We start from the raw sequence: 23575 nt of genomic DNA, 5'->3' as shown, positions 1-23575 counted from the left end.
ACAATGCTGACGCTTTTCATATACTCATTAGAGAGTCTCATTATAGTGGCCACTATTTGAATGAAGGGAAATTAATAGTTCAGGGTGACTGATATATTCACAAAAACAAAAGAAAACATTGATGATGATGAATGACTTCACTATCAACCCATTAAAACCAGGAAAGCATCCGTGTCATTTTAGTTTTTTGCGTTGGCTATTTAAAAAAAAATCACACCCAGTGTGAAGTGAGCGGTGCCTTGGAGTCAAGCACAATTCTTGACTTAAGCAAGGTGGGTTGTAATATGTTGTACAGTAACAGGTCAGGTGGTCACATTCAACACATTCTGAATGGCTGCTATGCCTATAAAGGGCTTTACATAGCACTCCATGACAGAATAGTTGATTGATTACTTGTACCCCTGAAGGGTGTGCGGGTATTTGTCTGTGACTTTCTAGCCTGGAACTCACCTATGCTTTTTATGGCATAGGCAGCTCCCGGCAGGATCCGCCGGGAGAAACTATGCGCAGCTGCGCGACATGAGACTAATTAATTAGACTAGAGCGACAGAAGGTGCGTTTCCATAAAGCCTTTTTTTTGCGCATTAAGGTTCTTTCGCAAAATCTCCTGGATGGAAACACCTCAAAATGCGCATAAGTCTGCATTTTTCAAAAAAACACTTTTTCGCTAGAAGGTGGCGGATTTGGGGCTATATCGAAAAAGTGAAATGCGCAAATGGGTTATGGAAACACTTGCGGAAAATATTTCTAAATAGAAAGCATTGAACTCGCATTATATCGCTTTTAACAGTTGGAAAAGAAAAAAACACACGCGATGGTGAGTAGCCTATAGTGGACTTGTGGAGTGATCGAACGGGAGGGTGGGTGGGATGTGGATACATAAATTATTAAATTTACACACTCAAGTCTCGAAGCCTCTGTCTGCAGGCTGAGGCTCTTTTGCTCTCCCCGGTGAGGGCGTTCGCCGTTGATCATGAAGTTAGATCGGTGATATTTCTCCTAAACAGCTCGGAACGAAACGGACGAGAGGAGACTAGTCAAAATGGAAATGTACTGTCAAGTCGCACGGCAGGGGTCCCGATCATCCCTGTACTTTGAAAACGAAACTATACCAGCCCCTGTCTAGACAAAAACACACGCCTATTTATTTAACAGACAGCCTGTTTGAAAGACAGCCTGTCCCAGTGGCCCATCTGGACAGCGGACTTCATGCAGACCAACTTGAATAGCCTAAAAGAACGTCAAATGCACCGTGGTGAAGAACAAATCAGAGAAGTGTGTGTGTGTGTGTGTGTGTGTGTGTGTGTGACATGATCAAATAATCGTGTAAGATTATCCTGTAGTGTGTGATGCAGATGCTATCAGATTTCAGACATCAAACGGTAAAATAAATGTCAGATAATATGCGCCTCTCTGCGCGTCTCACTTGACTGGCAAATAGCGCCATCTAGGCCTACTGCTTATTTAATATCTCCAAAGAAGCGCATTTTGTCAGTGGATGGAAACAAGAAAAATACGCTTTTCTTTTTTCGAATTACTTACTTATTCGCTTCATATATATGTGTGCGTGTCAATTTAACAAAGGTGCAGACGATCAAAATCAGCAGAGAGTGAGTGATGTTTGCGCTACTCTATGCCGAATTGAAGTGGACTCGGACCCAGACTTTTTTTTTCTCCCTGAAGGAAATAAAAACGTCTGGGTTTCCGAGGCTAGAGACTTTCTGACTGTATTCTGTACAGCACCTTGTAAATATTTGTGTCCTTGTATAGAGGGTATGCGCGTGACATCATCATCAAACCCGGAAGTTATGCAGGAACGCCTACTGAGTGGCAAAAAACTACTTTCTGGCCTTGACAGCCCATACATCCACACAGAAAAGTCATATCTGATTGCATTAAACAACATTAAACTATGTTAAACTCACTTTGCATGTTGCTTTGCCACTCGATGTGCCATTCACTTTAAGCATGCACATACCCTCTATCGTATCTCTTATGTGGATATAAATAAATGATTAAAACAGACAGACATACACACTTGGTCATTTGTCACTCATTGGAGCGGTTTTGCCGCCGCTCAAAAATAGCAGAAGTGTATATTATACAAGCTTGTACATCTGCTATTTTTGGACAAAAATCTACTGATTTTGAATGCATTTGTAGAATCTGCCTCGGGTCTTACTGGGTTAATAAAATGACAACACTTTCATACAAAATCCAATTAGCCACAAAAGCCTCGACTGGAAAAATCTAATCAAACGGAAATCAAAACAAGTGGGACACCCCCGTTGCACTGTGCCGTGTCAAATGCAGGCTGAGTAAAGGCAATAACTGGTGGTCCCCTGCAAACCGACAACCTGGTATTAGTGGCCTGAATCCAGTGTTGCTGACAGAAGATGAGGTGGGCAGTGAAGCGTGACAGTGGTAATATGCCCTCCATGCTCTGCACTGCCATGTAAGACCAACAGTGGCATCCCTCCACAGGCAACAGCACAACAGGCTGAAGGCACAAGCGCTATAAAGCCGGCCTGAACACCTCGTTAGCCCGTCATTACGCCGGGCGACAAGGTGTCGTTGTACCTTGGAGGATGGCAAATCCACGCTATAGTGGCAGCCCGGGAGAGGGGAAATGGGTGGATTGATAAGGAGTGAGTGATAAGTAAGTAAAGGGAGAGCAGATGGGGAGGGAGAGAGAGAGAGAGAGAGAGAGAGAGAGAGAGAATAATAGGATGGTGGACAGGGGACACGATTTGCCAGTTGGAGTTTTATCAAAACCTCCTGTGTATACCCAGGTGAAAAAGAAATATACTAAAGTATAGTACATTTATTATATAAATGTATTATTTTCAAAAAATTTAAGTTGTACTTAGTTGCACTAAAGTTGCACTAAAGATATATTTAAACATATTTTAAATATATTTGAATGTACTTTCCCCCCCGAAAAAAATACAATTTAATTACAAATAAAGTACAGCACAGTACACTTTTCCTGGTGTCATTAAGTATATTAAAGTATACTATCATTACATTTATAGTGCATTAACAATACATATCAAGTACTAAATAAATATATAGAGTATATTGCAATTATGCTTAAAATATACTATCAATGTATTGCAAATATACTTGTATTTGTTTCAAGTATACTATCAATGTATTACACATATACGAGTATGTAATAAATTAATTTGAACTATACTTTTAATAGTTTGTAGTAGTAATGTAATAATAACGCATTTAAACTCACTACAAGTACACAGACAATTAATTTAAAATATACTATTATTACAATTAAAGTATGTTTGTGTTGTAACATTATTATTACATTGCTAGCACACTTGAAACTATTGAAAGTATACTTCAAATTAATTTATATTATACTCCAAGTATATTTTGAGCATAATTACTATACTACTATTACTATATATATTTATTTAGTACAAATGAGTATATTAAATATACTTCAGAAAAGAATAAATTTGCATATATTCTTAAAAAAGAATATGCCAAAAATTGTCATATTGTAAAGGCTTGAGGTATAGTTGCGGCCTGCAAGAGCCATGACAACTCTTTGTTGGCGCAACCATGAACAACAAACCCAATCCAACAGATACTGCACATACAGTATGAGAGAGACTGGCCAAATCAACAGACATTTACAGTCATGGTTTCACTAAACAAATTACATAAACAAACATAAATCACCAAAAAACACTAACAAAACACTAAACACAATGACCCATAAAATAACGCAACCCAATATGCATTCTAATATTCAAATAACACCACAAATAAGAACAATAACAGACAGTCCTTGGAACCCCAGTGCATGCTGGGAAATGGACTTCCTCTAGCCACCAATATATTTTAATACACTCAAAATATAATAATTTAAAATATATTTTAAAGGAAAGGTACTTAAGTTTAACAAAAGATAAACATTATTTGAATACACTTTTAAAAATTACATTTGATATTTTTGTTTAGTACACTTAAACAAATTACAAATTAATTTATGTTGACATTTAATGTGCTTTATATAAATATATTTTGAATTTACTTAATAACAATACATTACAAATATAATGTAAGAAATATATTTCTAATAGCATCCAGGAACATTCATGAATAGTATACTTAAAATAAAGTAGACTAAAGTAAACTTTAAGTGTAATGCTTTTTCTGTATACTTTGTCAGCATTATACTATAAATGCACTGATGAAAAATGCACTTTTATGAAGTATAATTAAGTGAAACTTCAATACATTGGGCATTAACATACTTACAAAAATGTATACTTGAACATATTTTGATTGTATTTGTGAAAAGTATACTTTTTATATGCATATTATAGTATATCTTAAGATAAGTGCATATTGAGGATACGTTCCTAGGAGTATACTGTATAAGAACTTCAAATACAATAGTTTAAAATATATTTAAAATTAAATGTACTTTTATGTTGTTGAATTATGTTGACATTCAATGTACTTTCTAGAAATATATATTGAATGCACTCTGATTATATTTGTAAAAAAATGTATTGGAAAAAAATGTACTGTTAGCATGCTTTGACAAAAGTACCAATATACTTTTAGTACAAAAGTATACCTTCAGTATAATAAACGTACTAAAAGTATATTTTTAATATATTAAAATACATTACTTTTTCACCTGGGTACATCGGTCCCACTCAGTTAAGGTTTCGTGGAAGGCTGGACAGAAGGGGCTTAAGCCGTGATACACACAGTATTGCAGTGGAAGGCTGGACAGAAGGGGCTTAAGCCGTGATACACACAGTATTGCAGTGCAACCGTGTTGTGTTCTTTTTTATTTTATTCTTTAGTTTTTATTTATTTGTCTTCATTAATTAATTGTAGTTATAGTGACAATTAAAAGTAAAGAGGTGGACAGACACAGAGAAGGGAGGATGAGAAAGTAGCGGGAGATATAAGTTTAAGAAGAGCTACTGTCGAGTTCACACTGCAAGATTTTTGCACCGATCATCCAGTTGTCTATGTTTTGGCTGTCGCCGACAAAGCACCAGATCAGAGGCAGGTCAGGATTTGCTCCCTGTGGTTTTGCTCGCTGTGTGTGTGTGTGTGTGTGAACGGTTCAAAGAACAAGAGCCGAGCATGATCGCAGGCAGCATTTGCACATGCCTCCCTGAGCGCTCTAGATATCAGGCATGTTTGATAACTGGACATGTCGGCGATTGAAAATCACGCAGTATGAAATGTGTTGCGATCATTGAGAGCAGAGACGCGCTACAGCCAATGAGAGCACCTTTTCCAGTCAGTCAGTCATTTTGTCAGACAGACAGACAGACAGATATTGTGGTATTAAATATATTGTTTATGATTTTGGCAATGATTTATTATTATTATTTTTAAATGGGTTTTTTTGCGGCTTCCGCCTTTTATTTTATATTTTTTATAGAGGGACAGACAGTAGGCTGACAGGAAATGGGGAGAGAGAGATGGGGAGAAGACATGCAGTAAAGGCCGTCGGGATCGGGAGTCGAACCCGCGGCACACTGCCAGACTGGGTTACCAGCCAAGGTGCCTGGACCACTGAGCCATGGCCAGACTGGATTACCAGCCAAGGTGCCTGGACCGCTGAGCCATGGCCCAGGCCGTGATGATTTATTCTTAAAGTGATGGAGGGCATAACCCAGAGTAATCTAGTAAGAGAGTAATGACACTCCCGTTGACTCTCATTGTAACAATGGAATGCGGAAGTGCTCATTCTAAATCAATGGGATAGTTCCAGCCATAGGAGCAATGTTTGGAACTATCGCCCATAGGCACCCGCTTTGCAGCGAGATCAAAGCGTGTCACCACTCTCTTACTAGATAACTCTGGCATAACCATAGTGCATGGATGTAGTATTTTTTTTAATGTTTTTTTTGTGGCTTTCGCCTTTATTTTTATATTTTTTATGGAGGGACAGACAGTAGGCTGACAGGAAATGGGGAGAGAGATGGGGGGAAGACATGCAGTAAAGGCCGTCGGGATCGGGAGTCGAACCCGCGGCACACTGCCAGACTGGATTACCAGCCAAGGTGCCTGGACCACTGAGCCATGGCCCAGTAGTATTACTGTAAGGGTAGAGTATGTGCATTTTTCGGGCTCAGTGATTCCCACAATGCAGCTGCGGGGTTCGGATACATTCTCTTGCCTAGAACCCCCATGGACCCCTATCTGACAATATTTTGGGCCAGGGAAGATAAATGTTCTGTTATTACAAAAAAAATTGTTTGTTTGTTCATTTTTCTCATGTCATAAATATCACTACTAGTGAGATACCACCTTGAGACAGAAAGCCCAAACCAGGCAAAATTGCCACAGCAATGACCATTTACATTACATTACATTACATTACATTACAACATACAAACTGCCAGAACGTTTTACTTTTTACCGTCTCTCCTTCAACAACAGAATTTTGGGAAGATGGCTTTTCATTTTTACACTCATGGATGGTCCTGAAATCAACTCCGAAAAAGATATTAAACTGGAGCACATATGGTCCCTTTGGGTGATTTAAAAAGTTTGACTTCAGATGTTAAAAAACGGCAGCTGTTTTACTTGAGATTGCATAAAGTTGTCGTGTGATGTGCTGCGCACACTCTCTGGGGTTCTACAGACAATAAAACGCATTGGGTTGCAGACAGTATAGATTGATAGAAACCACTCTGTCTTCACTCCCAGCCATACAACTCACTCCAGCGGCCAAAGCACGGCTTCCTAGATCTTGTGCATTCCCTGTATAGCTCCTGTGATGTCAGCCCCCACGAGGCCATATTAGCGGCGGAGACAAGGTTAGCAGTGAGATGCTGACCTGTTAAGCTCTGAGGGATAGACAGTGAACCAGAACTGTGCCTGCACTGCGTCGCCACTCAGCTGGTTAAGCTACTCCCTCTAGGGAACAGAGGTGCAAAGGAACGAGGTAAGACATCTCTCCCTTGCTTAAGTCACTCCTAATATTCAAGGTCTTGAGGCAGTCCACGAGGCGGTCAGAAGCTGTCTGTCCACGAGGCGGTCAGAAGCTGTCTGTCCACGAGGCGGTCAGAAGCTGTCTGTCCACGAGGCGGTCAGAAGCTGTCTGTCCACGAGGCGGTCAGAAGCTGTCTGTCCACGAGGCGGTCAGAAGCTGTCTGTCCACGAGGCGGTCAGAAGCTGTCTGTCCACGAGGCGGTCAGAAGCTGTCAGTCCACGAGGCGGTCAGAAGCTGTCTGTCCACGAGGCAGTCAGAAGGTCTTGAGGCAGTCCACGAGGCGGTCAGAAGCTGTCTGTCCACGAGGCGGTCAGAAGCTGTCTGTCCACGAGGCGGTCAGAAGCTGTCTGTCCACGAGGCGGTCAGAAGCTGTCTGTCCACGAGGCGGTCAGAAGCTGTCTGTCCACGAGGCGGTCAGAAGCTGTCTGTCCACGAGGCGGTCAGAAGCTGTCTCAGTCCACGAGGCGGTCAGAAGCTGTCTCAGTCCACGAGGCGGTCAGAAGCTGTCTATGCGTTACTTTGTCTGCAAGATCTGTTTTACGCGGGAAATTCCTCAGTGTTCAATTTAAACTCTATAATCAGGTTTGGTCAATTCAGTAACGCATTTTTGTCCTTTTCCTTTCTGTTGTTTGTAATTGCAATTTCTATGGTTTTCCTTCTATTGCTTTCTTGGACACGGATACATTTTGTTTAAATTAAAACTGAGATATATGAAAGGAACTACTCTGTGACATTAAAATGTCAAGCACAGTATGTAAAATAAACCAACCTACGGTAGGTACAGTACTTTAGGTACAGTACTTTAGGTACAGTACTTTAGGTAAAGTACTTTTACTCAAGCACATATCTCTGCAGGGGAAGGAGGCAATGGAAGGAAATCTTAAAAGGCTTTTCCGAGATCAATTAATTTGACCTTGTAGAAACTGCACTGTGTACAGTATGTACATTTCATGGGATGGAAAATCTATTGTGTGATATAGATTTTGTTATTGTTCTGCTTGGTCTTTTGGTTATTAGAGGTAGAGGGCCCTATTATGCATGTCTTAAGTACCAGGTCTTATTACTTAACTTAAGACCTGGAGGCGTGATCAATGCCATTTGGCTATTCTGAGTGGCCAAACAGCATTGACCACGCCTCCAGGTCTTAAGTTAAGTCATAAGACCTGGTACTTAAGACACGCATAATAGGGCCCAGAGTGTTGAAAGAAAATGTTCATGAACTTAAAGGTATTGTGTTGATGCTATTCCAGTATTTGCTTGACTCTCTAACAATTATGCCCAATTTATGGAAAATGTCTTGTATTGTGCCTCTCCCCAAGAAGCCTGGAGCCACTGAACTAAAAGACTTCAGGCCCATTGCTCTTACTTCCATTTTGGGAAAATGTTTTGAAAGAGTTATAAGCAGACAAATCACAGCGATGGTTTCTAACAGCTTAGATCATCTCCAATTTGCTTATTAAAGTCAGAGAGGAACTGATGACGCAACTATCAGCCTGTTTAACACCCTGTCAAAGCATCTCCAAGTCCCCTCCCACTTTGCCAGGGTCCTTTTTATTGATTGATCTTATCCCCCTTACTTTTCTCCTTATATACAAATTAATTCCAGTTAGACCAGGATATGTTTCATTTGTTCAAATATGCGGATGACATGGCCCTGGTTGCCTTACTGAAGAAGGGGGGCACTGCGGGGGAGGAAGCATACAGAGTACATGTGTCATCTCTTCAGAACTGGTGCGAGAAAAGCTCCTTAGGGATCAATGTGACAAAAACAAAATAACTTGTCATTCATGAAAAGGAACCTGTGCAGTCCATTACAATTGGTGGACAAATACTTAGGCACATATATTGACAGCAAACTCAATTTCAGTGAAAATACTGACCAGATTTTTAAAACTTGTAACCAACGCCTCCACCTACTACGCAAGCTCAACTCCTTTAGAGTGAGAAGCATATTATGGAAACAGTCTATAAAAACCTGATAGAGGGAATCTTGACTTTTAACATGGCTATGTGGTATGGAAATCTGAATGTAAAAGGAAGAAGCAAGCTGCAGCGAATAGTAAACCTAGCATAAAAAATCATTGGGAAGAGACAGCAGCAATTAGGCTGTATCTACAAGGAGGTACTTCGTAAAAAAGCTGTCAAGATAGAAATGAAATGAAATGAAATGATTACTATATTTACCCAGGGTATCTGGGCTAAGCTCAAGAACTTGTTTCCAGCCAGGCCCTGCTCATAGAACACATTTCATCGTAGTGGTTCAATGCCTTGTTCAAGGGCACTTCAGCGGTGGTAATTTTAACGTGTCGGACAGCTGATTCGAACTGGCGACCTTCCGGTATCAAGACCGCTCCGCAATCCGTTCGGCCACCGCTGCCACTATAGCAAACGACCTCCTCTCATCCACTCTGCAGGGAGTTCGAACTACTTCCCTCTGGTAGATGGTACAAAGTACCAAAAGCTAACATTTAAAAAAAATCCTTCATACCAAATGCCATTAAGGCACTAAATGATACCATGTCTTGCTAGATTTGTTTGTTTTTCCAATGTATTTGCCAACAATGTGTAACTGTTTGTTTTTTACTGTTGAGACCGAAGACAAATTTCCACACGTGGACAATAAATTAAACTAACTAACTAACTATGTGTCGTCTGTTCTCTTAACAGGTTTCTATAAAGAATTCAATGACCCCACATGACATGTCTCAGCCAGTCAGAATGGCGTATTTGTGCTACTATAGGTAGCGCAAATGGGGACTTCTTTGTGTATATCCTTTTAGACCAAGTGTATGTACGCGTGCTTTTCACATTTCTGTCTAATAAAGTATTTAATCAATCAACCAATCAACGGAGACCTCTATTTGCAGTTAGCCTTCACAGGTCCATTTTGCTTCCATTAAGGTGTACACTCTCACAGTTAACCCATTTTGGGCGGGAACCCCTTTTAGTGTTTTAAACATTATGTTATAATTTAGCTATTGAAAAATAGCACATCTACAAGCTAACTAACTAACTATTACACTTAATTTTATTTTTTATAAAGCTTAATTTGCAGTATGCAGGAAGACTTTGCACATGACCATGTACTTTTTCTCACTGCTTTCCTACTTCTCATTCATAGACCAGTCACACCTGGGAGCAATAACTAATTAAGGCTAAAGTCCAGCATTTAAATATGTTATTAATATTAACCTTGACAGTTAGTTTGGTTGTTATCAGAGGACATTACGTAATGTTGACCACAGCCAGAGACGACAAGAGGAACGCCTGTCTAGTGTCTGCCCTCTTGGAATTTAATCTTTTGAGCATGACTTAACAAAAAAGAATAGCTGTTTAATTATGCCATACCACAAAACATTTTGGCTGGATGGCAGAACCTTTTGTGATATGACTTTTCTGTCACACCATGATCGTTATGTGATCCTTTTGCTTATACAAAATGTTTATAGGACAATTAATGCACCAGGCGGTCATAGTGCAGTGGAATAGCTACAAACAGATTGTGTGACTGCACCAACAAACTTTGGTGGTCAAATGCGGGAGTGCAACCGAGCGCTCAATGTTAAAGCCCAGCTGCACGGGGTTTCCCGGTCATGAATCCACGGGTCCGCCTGTAGTCCCTCCTCTTACCACTAGGGCCCAGTGCTTCAACGTTGAAGAGCCTCACTGGGGCCTTTGGTCCCAGTAGGATTCGAACCCGGGATTTCCCCCTCGAATCCTGGCGGGAATCGAACCCAGGACATGTGAGGCGACAGCGCTATACCGACTGCTCCACCACGCCCGCATTGCATTCCTTACTTTGGCATGTTAGGCATAGGAAAAGTGGGACAATGCACTTTGAGCAAGTAGTAACCACGTCATCGTTCCTTTTATTCAATGTTCTGTAGCTAGGTAGGTCGTTTTGTACCGTCAGTTTTGCTGGACTACTTCTACACACCTGTGTCGTCTGTTCTCTTAACACTCCATTGCCGACGATTAAAGTCAATTGAAGCCTAATTTTTATACTGACGCTTAACGCCATTGCCGACGGCCTTCGGCAATTGCTTGCGCGTTCGATTGCTTGAGCCAAAATGCTACTCACGTTAGCCGGTTAGCTAGCTGTGTTGTTAGCACAGAACTGGATCGCCCATCTTAGATCGTCGTCGCCATAAGAATCCATTCAATCCATTTCTTTCAATCGCCTGTATCTCCTATTCCTTGTCCCAGATGGCATTTTGGTCAAAACAGCATTTCTTTGACGGTACAGATCGGACGATGTAGAGCTCTCCAGAGCTCCGGTCTGGCTTCAGATGGTAAACAAGGCCTGTCCGCTCCGTGTAGCTTCCTAGGTTATGACTACTGCTCATGGACCGGAAATGGCGGCTTTTCAAAATAAGAGCTCAAATTAAAAAAATACTGGTGTGAATTAGATCCTAATTTTTCAATAAATGCTAGCGGCCTAAGTGTTAACAGGTTTCTATAAAGAATTAAATGACCCCACATGACATGTCTCAGCCAGTCAGAATGGCGTATTTGTGCTACTATAGGTAGCGCAAATGGGGACTTCTTTGTGTATATCCTTTTAGACCAAGTGTATGTACGCGTGCTTTTCACATTTCTGTCTAATAAAGTATTTAATCAATCAACCAATCAACGGAGACCTATATTTGTAGTTAGCCTTCACAGGTCCATTTTGCTTCCATTATGGTGTACACTCTCACAGTTAACCCATTTTGGGCGGGAACCCCTTTTAGTGTTTTAAACATTATGTTATAATTTAACTATTGAAAAATAGCAGATCTACAAGCTACGAGCTTGTAGGTCTGCTATTTTTGAAAAATCGTGAAAATATTTATTTCAGAAAACTGGAGGATTTAGAAGATTTTTTTTAATTTTGAGGTCAGGCCTAAATGGTTCAACACATTTTACACCAACGGCCCAGTGTTGAATGTCTCACCTGAGTGGCGAGGCTGGAGCCGTCAATTACCATGACACGGTTTCCACAGCTGGCCCACACAGAGTCCTCCAGCACCAGCAGGGTCCGCACTGGTTCTGAGCCCACGCTCACAGATCTGCAGGAGTCTGGGTCCCACAGATCACCTGATGGGAGGGCAAAAAGTAAGCAAAGAATATGTAACCTCAACTTTAACCACTCTCAACCTGGCATCCTTATTTTGAGTAGGCTATGTTGTTATAGACGAAAAGTGTAAAAAATAAAATAATAATAATAAATAAAACGATTGCCAAAAAGATTTCTAAATTAAATGAAAAAATATATTATAATAGTGAAAACAGCATTGTGTGCTCATATACTGTATTGTCGCTTATATCACGGTGAACAAGCTAAATTAATTTAGCCATGAATTTGCCATGAATTTAATTTCAAAGGCCCCCATGACTCAAGAGTCACATTTAAGTTCCGTCACAGACCTGTAAGCGTCCATTTGGACCCCCCCCCCCCCCCCCCCCCCCATGAACCACAAAGGTAGCCTGGCTAATAAGCCAGACCGAATCAGCCGTTCGCCAATTGTACGCCCATTTCCTACACCAGAGAACTGGTGTGGCCAATCGGGACACGGTATGCAATATGGGTGGGCTTTGGTACTGTGACGTTCAATGCTTGAGACCTTTGACTGACAGTAGCTCTGACCAATTGCGTCAAAGAGAAAATGTTTGAACCCGCCCCCCGGGAAACAAGATCCATACACAGCATCTCCAGACTCAAATACCACACAACAGTGTGATTTGAGTCTGGCTTATTAGCCAGGCTACCCCAAGGGTCCCTACCTGAGAACCACAGATTTATACTAGGTTACCCCAGTTAGTTTGCTTTGATTGAAGAGCAGCCCTACAATGTGTTGTGACACACAGAGGGAGTTATTGCACAGAGCATTATTCTCCTGTGAGAGCGAGGACCCAGGTTCGAATTCTTGTCTCGTCGGTCCCTCCCCTCTTAATCTTAAAACGAAAACGACCCAGAGAGAACAATTGCTTTCACTTTTCCTCTCACTTGCTCAAACACACGCGTGTGTGTGTGCACACACACACACACACACACACACACACACACACACACACACACACACACACACACACACACACACACACACACACACACACACACACACACACACACACACACACACACACACACACACACACACACACACACACACACACACACACACACACACACACACACACCAGAGATTTTGAACCTCTCTGCTATAGATTGAACAAAGAGTCTGGACGTCTCCTTGAAACGGCACACTGTGATTGCACAATAACGCACCTCTTGCCACCCAAATGCTAATAAGTCTGTGGCACATTTTTAATCCGCTTTCCAGTTTCTTTATCTCCAGTTCATTTCATTTTTTTTCTCTCTTTACTTCAATGTGAAAACGAGGCAGACCCTTTTCCTTTGAGCTTTAATCAGGGGGCACACGTTGCAGCTACCATTGGTGGCACATTAAGAAGTGAATTATATAGCATTTATTTTTGCAGTCGCGTTAATGAAGCAAAATTAGAGAAGGATGTGCATCCAGCCATTTAATTAACATTTTGAGTTGTTTATTTCTGCCTTTCATAGCAGAATGGCTTCTACAATGCCTTCTGACTCCCACAGGTTAATTGCTTGGCGTGTTGCTAAATGTCACTTTTTTTACAGCTTTTCAAAATTCTCTGTCTTTTCCAAGTGAACCTCTAGCCCTCAGGTCAACCACACGACACGTTGAGCTTGTAGATCGCCTATTTTTTTTAACGATACCGTCATTCGACAAAGTATAATTCAGACTTTAGGGCATGTCTAAGCAAACAGAAGCACCTTTTTCAAAGAACAATGTGTTGCATATTATTCAGTCTTGGTCGAAGCTTTGGGTATTTCTTTTGTCCTGCAGTTTTATTTCCAGACAGTGCCGTGTGCAATTCAAGGGCATAAATCTTTAACAGCTGTACTAAGCTAGCGCAAATATTCGCCATGCCCCCCTCTGGAGCTTTTCTCCCTGTCCTTTTTATTAATATACGTATATATACATAGCATGAATAGTAATATTTAATCGGCATGCAGCAGCCTGGTGTAATTAATCATCCTCCTTGCTTGGGTGGAGGTGGAAGAGCAAAGGGGGTAGGCTGGCACGTTGACACGCTGCTGCCAGGTGAGAGGCACCTGGTTGAGCTATTGTTGCTCCCGCTGGCTGTGAAGACTTGGAAAGGCACACCCCCATGCTTCATGTCGCCTGAATAAACATGTACGGTGAAGCTCTATTTCCATATCCATAGAGAGAGAGAGAGAGAGAGAGAGAGAGGGAGAGAGAGAGAGAGAGAGAGGGAGAGAGAGAGAGAGAGAGAGAGAGAGAGAGAGAGAGAGAGAGAGAGAGAGAGAGAGCGACAGAGAGAGAGAGAGAGAGAGAGACAGAGTGAGAGAGAGAGAGAGAGAGAGAGAGAGAGAGACAGAGTGAGAGAGAGAGAGAGAGAGAGAGAGACAGAGTGAGAGAGAGAGAGAGAGAGAGAGAGAGAGAGAGAGAGCCACCAGGCATGAGGGAAGGGAGAAAACGGGAGGTGGTCCAAAACCAATGTCTCTGCGAGCAAGAGTGAACATTCACATGAAGAGTATGACTCTCTTTGTCCGTGGCAAAGCACATTTTGCCATGTGCTGAATGGTCGGCAAACTGATAAATATTTCACACTCAGTGGCTCGTTCACTGATGATCACAGTCGCACAGACATCCATGGTAATTTGGTACGAGCAGCGTGGTACACAATGTCCATATTAACCCCTTTTGGACTGAGGTCAATAAAAAAATGTTTTCTATGTCAGTGGTGCTCAACCTTTTTCATGTCAAGGACCCCCAGAATTATCTCTATTGGCCCCCATCTCAAAATATGTTGTTCCAGGGACGCCCCAGAAGCAAATATTTTAGTCCAAAATGTTCGCTCTGAAATATATATTCAAAGATTTGCGGCCCCTTTTTCACGACTTTTCAAAAATAGCAAACCTACAAGCTCGTAGCGCGCCACTGGGTGGCGCGCTATGTGCTTGTAGATCTGCTCTTTTTCAATAGCTAAATTATAACACAATGTTTAAAACACCAAAAGGGGTTCCCGCCCAAAATGGGTTAAATCACGGAAACAATAACGCTCATAACATAACACTAATTTGAAAAATTATTCTTTTTTTGTTTGTGTCAAACAGGCCCTGAATTAGTGATCAAAAACATGAAATCCTTTTTGGCGTCATGTCTCACACAAGACACTATAATTATAATTATTTCAACAGCAAAAGATAATAGGAAATAATTACATGACCTCGTATCAATTACTGGCTAATATGTGTATAAGAGCATTAGAGCAGCGTAATCTGTTGTGGAATTAGCATATTCTTCCTCTGTAATGTGCTTTGGTTGCAATGATGGGATGAAACTATTGTGGTGTATATGCTTTTAGAATTACAAGCACACAGTTAAAAAGACAGGCTTCATTTGTCACACCAATATGCACAGAGGACGGTGTTTTATATAACATAAGCAATCAAATAATATATAAGCAGACGCATGGGATTGTACACTTTATTTTCTGACCGAGTTATGGCTCATGGTATTTCATCATGTTTCAAGGTTGAACACAAAAGGGAAACATTACAAAAAAACAAGTTCAAATGAAACGAACCATGTCTGGCCATCATTGAAACTCAGACGTAACCACTTGAACCATATAGAGCGTTGCAGTCCCGCCCCCTACCATGGCCCAGGAAATGAATCCCAATGCATTATTCTCATAGACATTTCTTAAAGTATTTATTTAAAGACGGTTACGCCGCGGACAAAGCCAACTCGAGTCGTGACAACTCATGACAACACAAACAATATTTTGGACCAAACAAATAATTACAAAAAAGAAAAACAACAAAAAAAGTGTTGAAACCTGCCGTTTTTTTCTTCTTTCTAATTATTTGTTCGGCCCAAAAAATTGTGTTTGTTGTCATGATTTGTCACGACTCGAGTTGGCTTTGTCCGCGGCGTAAACGTCTTTAAATAAATACTTTCTGAAATGTCTATGAGGAAAATGAACAGAGAATCATTTCCTGGTCCATGGTAGGGGGCGGGACTGCGACGCTCTATACTGTACACTACATTAAAGAGTCATGTCACATGGGACTATGGGCTCCATTTTCGTCACCACTAAACCCCTTATCCCTAAACTTCTTTATTGAATAGTTCAACTAGCCAATCTACATTGACACGTTGTGAGCTTGTAGACTGGCCATTTTAACTATTAAAAAATGTTTTGCAGCAGAGATGGAGTACTTGTAGAGAGGCTGGGGAATTGGGAATTGGCTTTACTAAATTGGGTCTTGAAGGGGCATGTTTTGCACAATAACATTGTGCAAAAGACATATTTTCATTATGTCTGCCCACGATCTCTGTGATTCATACAGTAGGTTTGTTTACCTCAGTCACTGATACTAAAACCTGATTTTATTTTTATTTTTTTCTATGAACCTGTGACTTGACACCCATACTGTTATAAAACGAAAATAAAAAAAGATTTTGAAAAGAAAAATGTTTTGCAAAATTAGTAAAAAAAAAGGCAAAGAAGTTTTAGGGATAAGGGGTTTAGCGGTGACGAAAATGGAGCCCTAAATGAGCTACACCTTTTCGGTCCAAACAATGTCCTGTAAAGGTTTTTGCTGTAATAATCATTTACATGTTGTTTTAAGACCGAAAATAAACTATTCATTTATGTCATGTTGCTGTGACGCATATTGTGAACTTGGAGTGTCTGTTTTGGGCGAAGAGATTTGGTGTACAGGGAAAGAACCGAGTACAGAGTACGACCATATGGTCTACCAAGTATAATTAGTGTGGTTGTCCTAACAGGGCAACCACACTATTGTAATTGTAATTACTGTAGTATAAGTATATAGAGGGTCTAACTGCTCAAATCAACATTCAACAGATAGTAGATATACAAGTAAGACGCGCGAACGCGGGAAGCGAACGCAGCTCGTAAATTGCAATAACAACAATTACGTACTTTAAAAAAAAAAAAATTTAAGTTCTCTTTTTTTTCTTTTTTTAAGATGTTTTTTTAAGTTACGTTTTTTTAAGTTAAGTTTTTTTGAAAGTTTTTTTTAGTGTGTGTATGTGTGCGTGCGTGTGTGTTTTTTTGTTTTGTTTTGTAAGGTTTTTTTTTTAAGTTAAGTTTTTTTTTAAAGTTACGTTTTTTTGTGTGTGTGTGTGTGTGCGTGTGTGTGTTTTTTGTGTGTGATACAGCTGCGCCCTCTGGTGGCGGGCGGGTGGTGTTACAGTGTGACACACACACACACACACAGACAGACAGACACACAGACATGTTCTGCTAGGTCTCATAGTTGCGTTCGCAATTACATGTTGGTCCAGTATTACCTACTGAATAACAAGGGATTACCCGTACCTCCGACACTTCTTCTGTACACCGTGACCGTCCCGTTCCGCAGGCCTGCGAACAAGAAGCTGGGGGAACGTTTCAGGCAAAGGACAGGGCAGCCCTCGGGGTTGGAGAGGGTCAACAGGCACTGTGCTGCGGGGTCCACGCTGCCATAGACCAGGATACTGCAGGTAACAAGAGCGGGGGAAAAAGCCGACATGATGAATGAGCGTCATTTGTAATGACAGAGTGGCTCGTTTTTATGCAGTTTGATTTAACCCATTTTGGGCGGGAACCCCTTTTGGTGTTAGCATTATGTTGTGCTTTAGCTATTGAAAAACAGCAGATCTACAAGCTCATAGCGCGCCACCGAGTGGCGCGCTACGAGCTTGTAGGTCTGCTATTTTTGAAAAATCGAAGAACGACTGACATAGAAACATAGCTTTTTCAGAAAACTGTCAGGATGTAGAAGACATTTTTAGAATCTGATCAAAATGGGTTAACAGTGTACTCTGGAGCAAAGCATTGTGCTCTGCGACCACTCTGTCTCTCTCACGGTCTAAATGGGTTAACAGTGTACTCTGGAGCAAAGCATTGTGCTCTGCGACCACTCTGTCTCTCTCACGGTCTAAAGCATTGTGCTCTGCGACCACTCTGTCTCTCTCACGGTCTAAAGCATTGTGCTCTGCGACCACTCTGTCTCTCTCACGGTCTAAAGCATTGTGCTCTGCGACCACTCTGTCTCTCTCACGGTCTAAATGGGTTAACAGTGTACTCTGGAGCAAAGCATTGTGCTCTGCGACCACTCTGTCTCTCTCACGGTCTAAAGCATTGTGCTCTGCGACCACTCTGTCTCTCTCACGGTCTCTGCGACCACTCTGTCTCTCTCACGGTCTAAATGCTGCGACCACTCTGTCTCTCTCACGGTCTAAATGGGTTAACAGTGTACTCTGGAGCAAAGCATTGTGCTCTGCGACCACTCTGTCTCTCTCACGGTCTCTGCGACCACTCTGTCTCTCTCACGGTCTAAATGCTCTGCGACCACTCTGTCTCTCTCACGGTCTAAAGCATTGTGCTCTGCGACCACTCTGTCTCTCTCACGGTCTAAAGCATTGTGCTCTGCGACCACTCTGTCTCTCTCACGGTCTCTGCGACCACTCTGTCTCTCTCACGGTCTAAAGCATTGTGCTCTGCGACCACTCTGTCTCTCTCACGGTCTCTGCGACCACTCTGTCTCTCTCACGGTCTAAAGCATTGTGCTCTGCGACCACTCTGTCTCTCTCACGGTCTAAATGCTGCGACCACTCTGTCTCTCTCACGGTCTCTGCGACCACTCTGTCTCTCTCACGGTCTGCGACCACTCTGTCTCTCTCACGGTCTGCGACCACTCTGTCTCTCTCACGGTCTCTGCGACCACTCTGTCTCTCTCACGGTCTGCGACCACTCTGTCTCTCTCACGGTCTCTGCGACCACTCTGTCTCTCTCACGGTCTGCGACCACTCTGTCTCTCTCACGGTCTCTGCGACCACTCTGTCTCTCTCACGGTCTGCGACCACTCTGTCTCTCTCACGGTCTGCGACCACTCTGTCTCTCTCACTGCGACCACTCTGTCTCTCTCACGGTCTAAATGCTCTGCGACCACTCTGTCTCTCTCACGGTCTAAATGCTCTGCGACCACTCTGTCTCTCTCACGGTCTAAATGCTCTGCGACCACTCCGTCTCTCTCACGGTCTAAAGCATTGTGCTCTGCGACCACTCTGTCTCTCTCACGGTCTAAATGCTGCGACCACTCTTCTCTCACGGTCTAAATGCTGCGACCACTCTGTCTCTCACGGTCTAAATGCTGCGACCACTCTGTCTCTCTCACTGCGACCACTCTGTCTCTCACGGTCTAAATGCCATCTGAACCACTCTGTCTCTCTCACGGTCTAAATGCTCTGCGACCACTCTGTCTCTCTCACGGTCTAAATGCCATCTGAACCACTCTGTCTCTCACGGTCTAAATGCCATCTGAACCACTCTGTCTCTCACGGTCTAAATGCCATCTGAACCACTCTGTCTCTCTCACGGTCTAAATGCCATCTGAACCACTCTGTCTCTCTCACGGTCTAAATGCTCTGCGACCACTCTGTCTCTCTCACGGTCTAAATGCCATCTGAACCACTCTGTCTCTCTCACGGTCTAAATGCCATCTGAACCACTCTGTCTCTCTCACGGTCTAAATGCTCTGCGACCACTCTGTCTCTCTCACGGTCTAAATGCCATCTGAACCACTCTGTCTCTCTCACGGTCTAAATGCCATCTGAACCACTCTGTCTCTCTCACGGTCTAAATGCTCTGCGACCACTCTGTCTCTCTCACGGTCTAAATGCCATCTGAACCACTCTGTCTCTCTCACGGTCTAAATGCTCTGCGACCACTCTGTCTCTCTCACGGTCTAAATGCTGCGACCACTCTGTCTCTCTCACCACTCTGTCTCTCTCACCACTCTGTCTCTCTCACGGTCTAAAGCATTGTGCTCTGCGACCACTCTGTCTCTCACGGTCTAAATGCCATCTGAACCACTCTGTCTCTCTCACGGTCTAAATGCCATCTGAACCACTCTGTCTCTCTCACGGTCTAAATGCCATCTGAACCACTCTGTCTCTCTCACGGTCTAAATGCCATCTGAACCACTCTGTCTCTCTCACGGTCTAAATGCCATCTGAACCACTCTGTTCTCACGGTCTAAATGCCATCTGAACCACTCTGTCTCTCTCACGGTCTAAATGCCATCTGAACCACTCTGTCTCTCTCACGGTCTAAATGCCATCTGAACCACTCTGTCTCTCACGGTCTAAATGCCATCTGAACCACTCTGTTCTCACGGTCTAAATGCCATCTGAACCACTCTGTCTCTCTCACGGTCTAAATGCTCTGCGACCACTCTGTCTCACGGTCTAAATGCTGCGACCACTCTGTCTCTCACGGTCTAAATGCTCTGCGACCACTCTGTCTCTCTCACGGTCTAAATGCCATCTGAACCACTCTGTCTCTCTCACGGTCTAAATGCCATCTGAACCACTCTGTCTCTCACGGTCTAAATGCCATCTGAACCACTCTGTCTCTCTCACGGTCTAAATGCTCTGCGACCACTCTGTCTCTCTCACGGTCTAAATGCTCTGCGACCACTCTGTCTCTCTCACGGTCTAAATGCCATCTGAACCACTCTGTCTCTCTCACGGTCTAAATGCCATCTGAACCACTCTGTCTCTCTCACGGTCTAAATGCTCTGCGACCACTCTGTCTCTCTCACGGTCTAAATGCTCTGCGACCACTCTGTCTCTCTCACGGTCTAAATGCCATCTGAACCACTCTGTCTCTCACGGTCTAAATGCCATCTGAACCACTCTGTCTCTCACGGTCTAAATGCCATCTGAACCACTCTGTCTCTCACGGTCTAAATGCCATCTGAACCACTCTGTCTCTCACGGTCTAAATGCCATCTGAACCACTCTGTCTCTCTCACGGTCTAAATGCCATCTGAACCACTCTGTCTCTCACGGTCTAAATGCCATCTGAACCACTCTGTCTCTCACGGTCTAAATGCCATCTGAACCACTCTGTCTCTCACGGTCTAAATGCCATCTGAACCACTCTGTCTCTCACGGTCTAAATGCCATCTGAACCACTCTGTCTCTCACGGTCTAAATGCCATCTGAACCACTCTGTCTCTCACGGTCTAAATGCCATCTGAACCACTCTGTCTCTCTCACGGTCTAAATGCCATCTGAACCACTCTGTCTCTCACGGTCTAAATGCCATCTGAACCACTCTGTCTCTCACGGTCTAAATGCCATCTGAACCACTCTGTCTCTCTCACGGTCTAAATGCCCATCTGAACCACTCTGTCTCTCTCACGGTCTAAATGCCATCTGAACCACTCTGTCTCTCTCACGGTCTAAATGCCCATCTGAACCACTCTGTCTCTCACGGTCTAAATGCCATCTGAACCACTCTGTTCTCACGGTCTAAATGCCATCTGAACCACTCTGTCTCTCTCACGGTCTAAATGCCCATCTGAACCACTCTGTCTCTCACGGTCTAAATGCCATCTGAACCACTCTGTCTCTCACGGTCTAAATGCCATCTGAACCACTCTGTCTCTCACGGTCTAAATGCCATCTGAACCACTCTGTCTCTCACGGTCTAAATGCCATCTGAACCACTCTGTCTCTCACGGTCTAAATGCCATCTGAACCACTCTGTCTCTCACGGTCTAAATGTCATCTGAACCACTCTGTTCTCACGGTCTAAATGCCATCTGAACTTTGCCGAACGTGTCTTATTGTCTTTCATAGGAATGACAAATACACACCTTGTTTTTCTTTTTTCTTTTTCTCACCCTTGTGTGTGAAAAGAAAGTGTTCGGCAGCATCGGATCTGACAGCCTTTTGTGTGTGTGCTAAAATGCTGAAATTGGATTTCCTTTACATCTTCTCTCTTTTCCAGGGGCAGGGAATGAGTCAGCATAAACAAAATGCAGACATCTCCTGATATTTGAGTTTTCATAAAAAAAACAGAGAAAAATAAGAGAGAGAATAACAAAGCAGTAATATTGCGTCTACATCTTGCTCATGCTTGAGTGTTGCTGTTTACCCTCCATCCGGGAAAATGATTCTTTCACAATGGCTGTGACCGAGTCTGAGATTAAACATACCCCCCCCCCCCCATTACCCACCCCCGAAATAAGAAAATATATTGGATTTGAAAATGAGAAACCGTGATCGTAGCCTATCAGGGGACTTGAAGGGGCTCTGAATCCACTCAGATATATTGACAGGCACATCTATGCTGCTAGGACCACAGCAACAAGACAACACTGATTATTGCTTACCATTAAAGGACCACTTCACCACTTTTCAACTTCTCTTCCTATAATTGGTCCCTAACTAATGTTCACGATAATAAAAATCTAAATATATTTTAAAACAAATCTTGTTTAAAAAAAAATCTGCCTAATGATGATGTCACTGGTGGACGGGTGTCCGAACTGCCCAAAGCCCTCCTATGAGACACAGACTGAGTAGGAAAACATGGTGGTGTTTTATCATGAAAATTAGTGAGGACCAATTATATGAAGAGATGTTGAAAAGTGGTGAAGTGGTCAATTAATGACAGAAACTTTCATATGTTATATATATATTATATATACATCGTTATACTTTTGATATCATATACGTAGAGATGCTAATGGCCATAAAACTGTCCCCACTTACTGTACATCCCAAACGTCTGGTAACCACCAGGCTAGTTTTTATTGACTCGTGAGAATCTTTCAGAACACACATATTGGTTGTATTGTTGTATTAAAGCAAATACCATTAGAGTAACAGATGCCTTCATTCTTCATTGCTCACTACCAAGAGTTGATCGAATGCAATTAACCCATTTTGACCTGAGATCAGTTTCTATAAATGTCTTCTACATCCTGACAGTTTTCTGAAAAAGCTATGTTTCTGTGTCAGTCGTTCGATTTTTCAAAATAGCAGATCTACAAGCTTGTAGCGCGCCACTCGGTGGCGCGCTATGAGTTTGTAGATCTGCTATTTTTCAATAGCTAAAGCATAACATAATGCTAACACCAATAGTGGTTCCCGCCCAAAATGGGTTAAAAGAGAGAGAGAGGGGGGGGGGGGGGGGGGGGGGGGGGGGGGGGGGGGGGGGGGGGGGGGTGGGGGGGGGGGGGGGGGGGGATACGATGCAACAGTGTTTCAATTGTGCATACATTCAATACCAATACAGCCCTCCACGCTAATCAGGATGCAAAATGGCATCACAGCATGACCTGCAGCAAGTTTCAAACGGAGGATTCGGAACTGGTTCTGATTTGCCACAGCAGTGTCTCCAATGTAATGTTACTGTTATTACTGTTGAAGACCTTCTTTATATAGGGATTATGGGTACTTCGCTTCTTTATATAGGGATTATGGGTACTATCGTTCTTTATATAGGGATTATGGGTACTTCGGTCGGTGCTTCTGTTGGTATCTTGTATCCATCTTCTTGTTATATTAAAATTGCTTAACCCATTTTGGGCGGGAACCCCTTTTGGTGTTAGCATCATGTCATGCTTTAAGCTATTGAAAAATAGCAGATCTACAAGCTCATAGCGCGCCACCAGAGTGGCGCGCTACGAGCTTGTAGATCTGC

At 42.6% G+C, this 23575-nt stretch overlaps 1 protein-coding gene across 1 annotated transcript in view; it reads right to left on the bottom strand.

Moving 5' to 3' along the window:
• arhgef10la (Rho guanine nucleotide exchange factor (GEF) 10-like a) overlaps positions 1-23575 on the bottom strand; it is a 306255-nt gene that overhangs the window by 23169 nt on the left and 259511 nt on the right. The window contains exons 24-25 of the mRNA XM_079509721.1: positions 17411-17568; positions 11937-12079 (exon numbers count right to left, since the gene is read on the bottom strand). Coding sequence (XP_079365847.1) covers positions 11937-12079; positions 17411-17568 — 301 coding nt within the window. The remainder of the gene's footprint in view (positions 1-11936; positions 12080-17410; positions 17569-23575) is intronic.

This window comes from Electrona antarctica (genome assembly GCF_951216825.1).
Source record: "Electrona antarctica genome assembly, chromosome: 9".
In the NCBI taxonomy this organism is placed as follows: Eukaryota; Metazoa; Chordata; class Actinopteri; order Myctophiformes; family Myctophidae; genus Electrona; species Electrona antarctica.
Note: the sequence above shows the minus strand (reverse complement) of the source record. Positions and strands in the feature narration are given on the sequence as shown.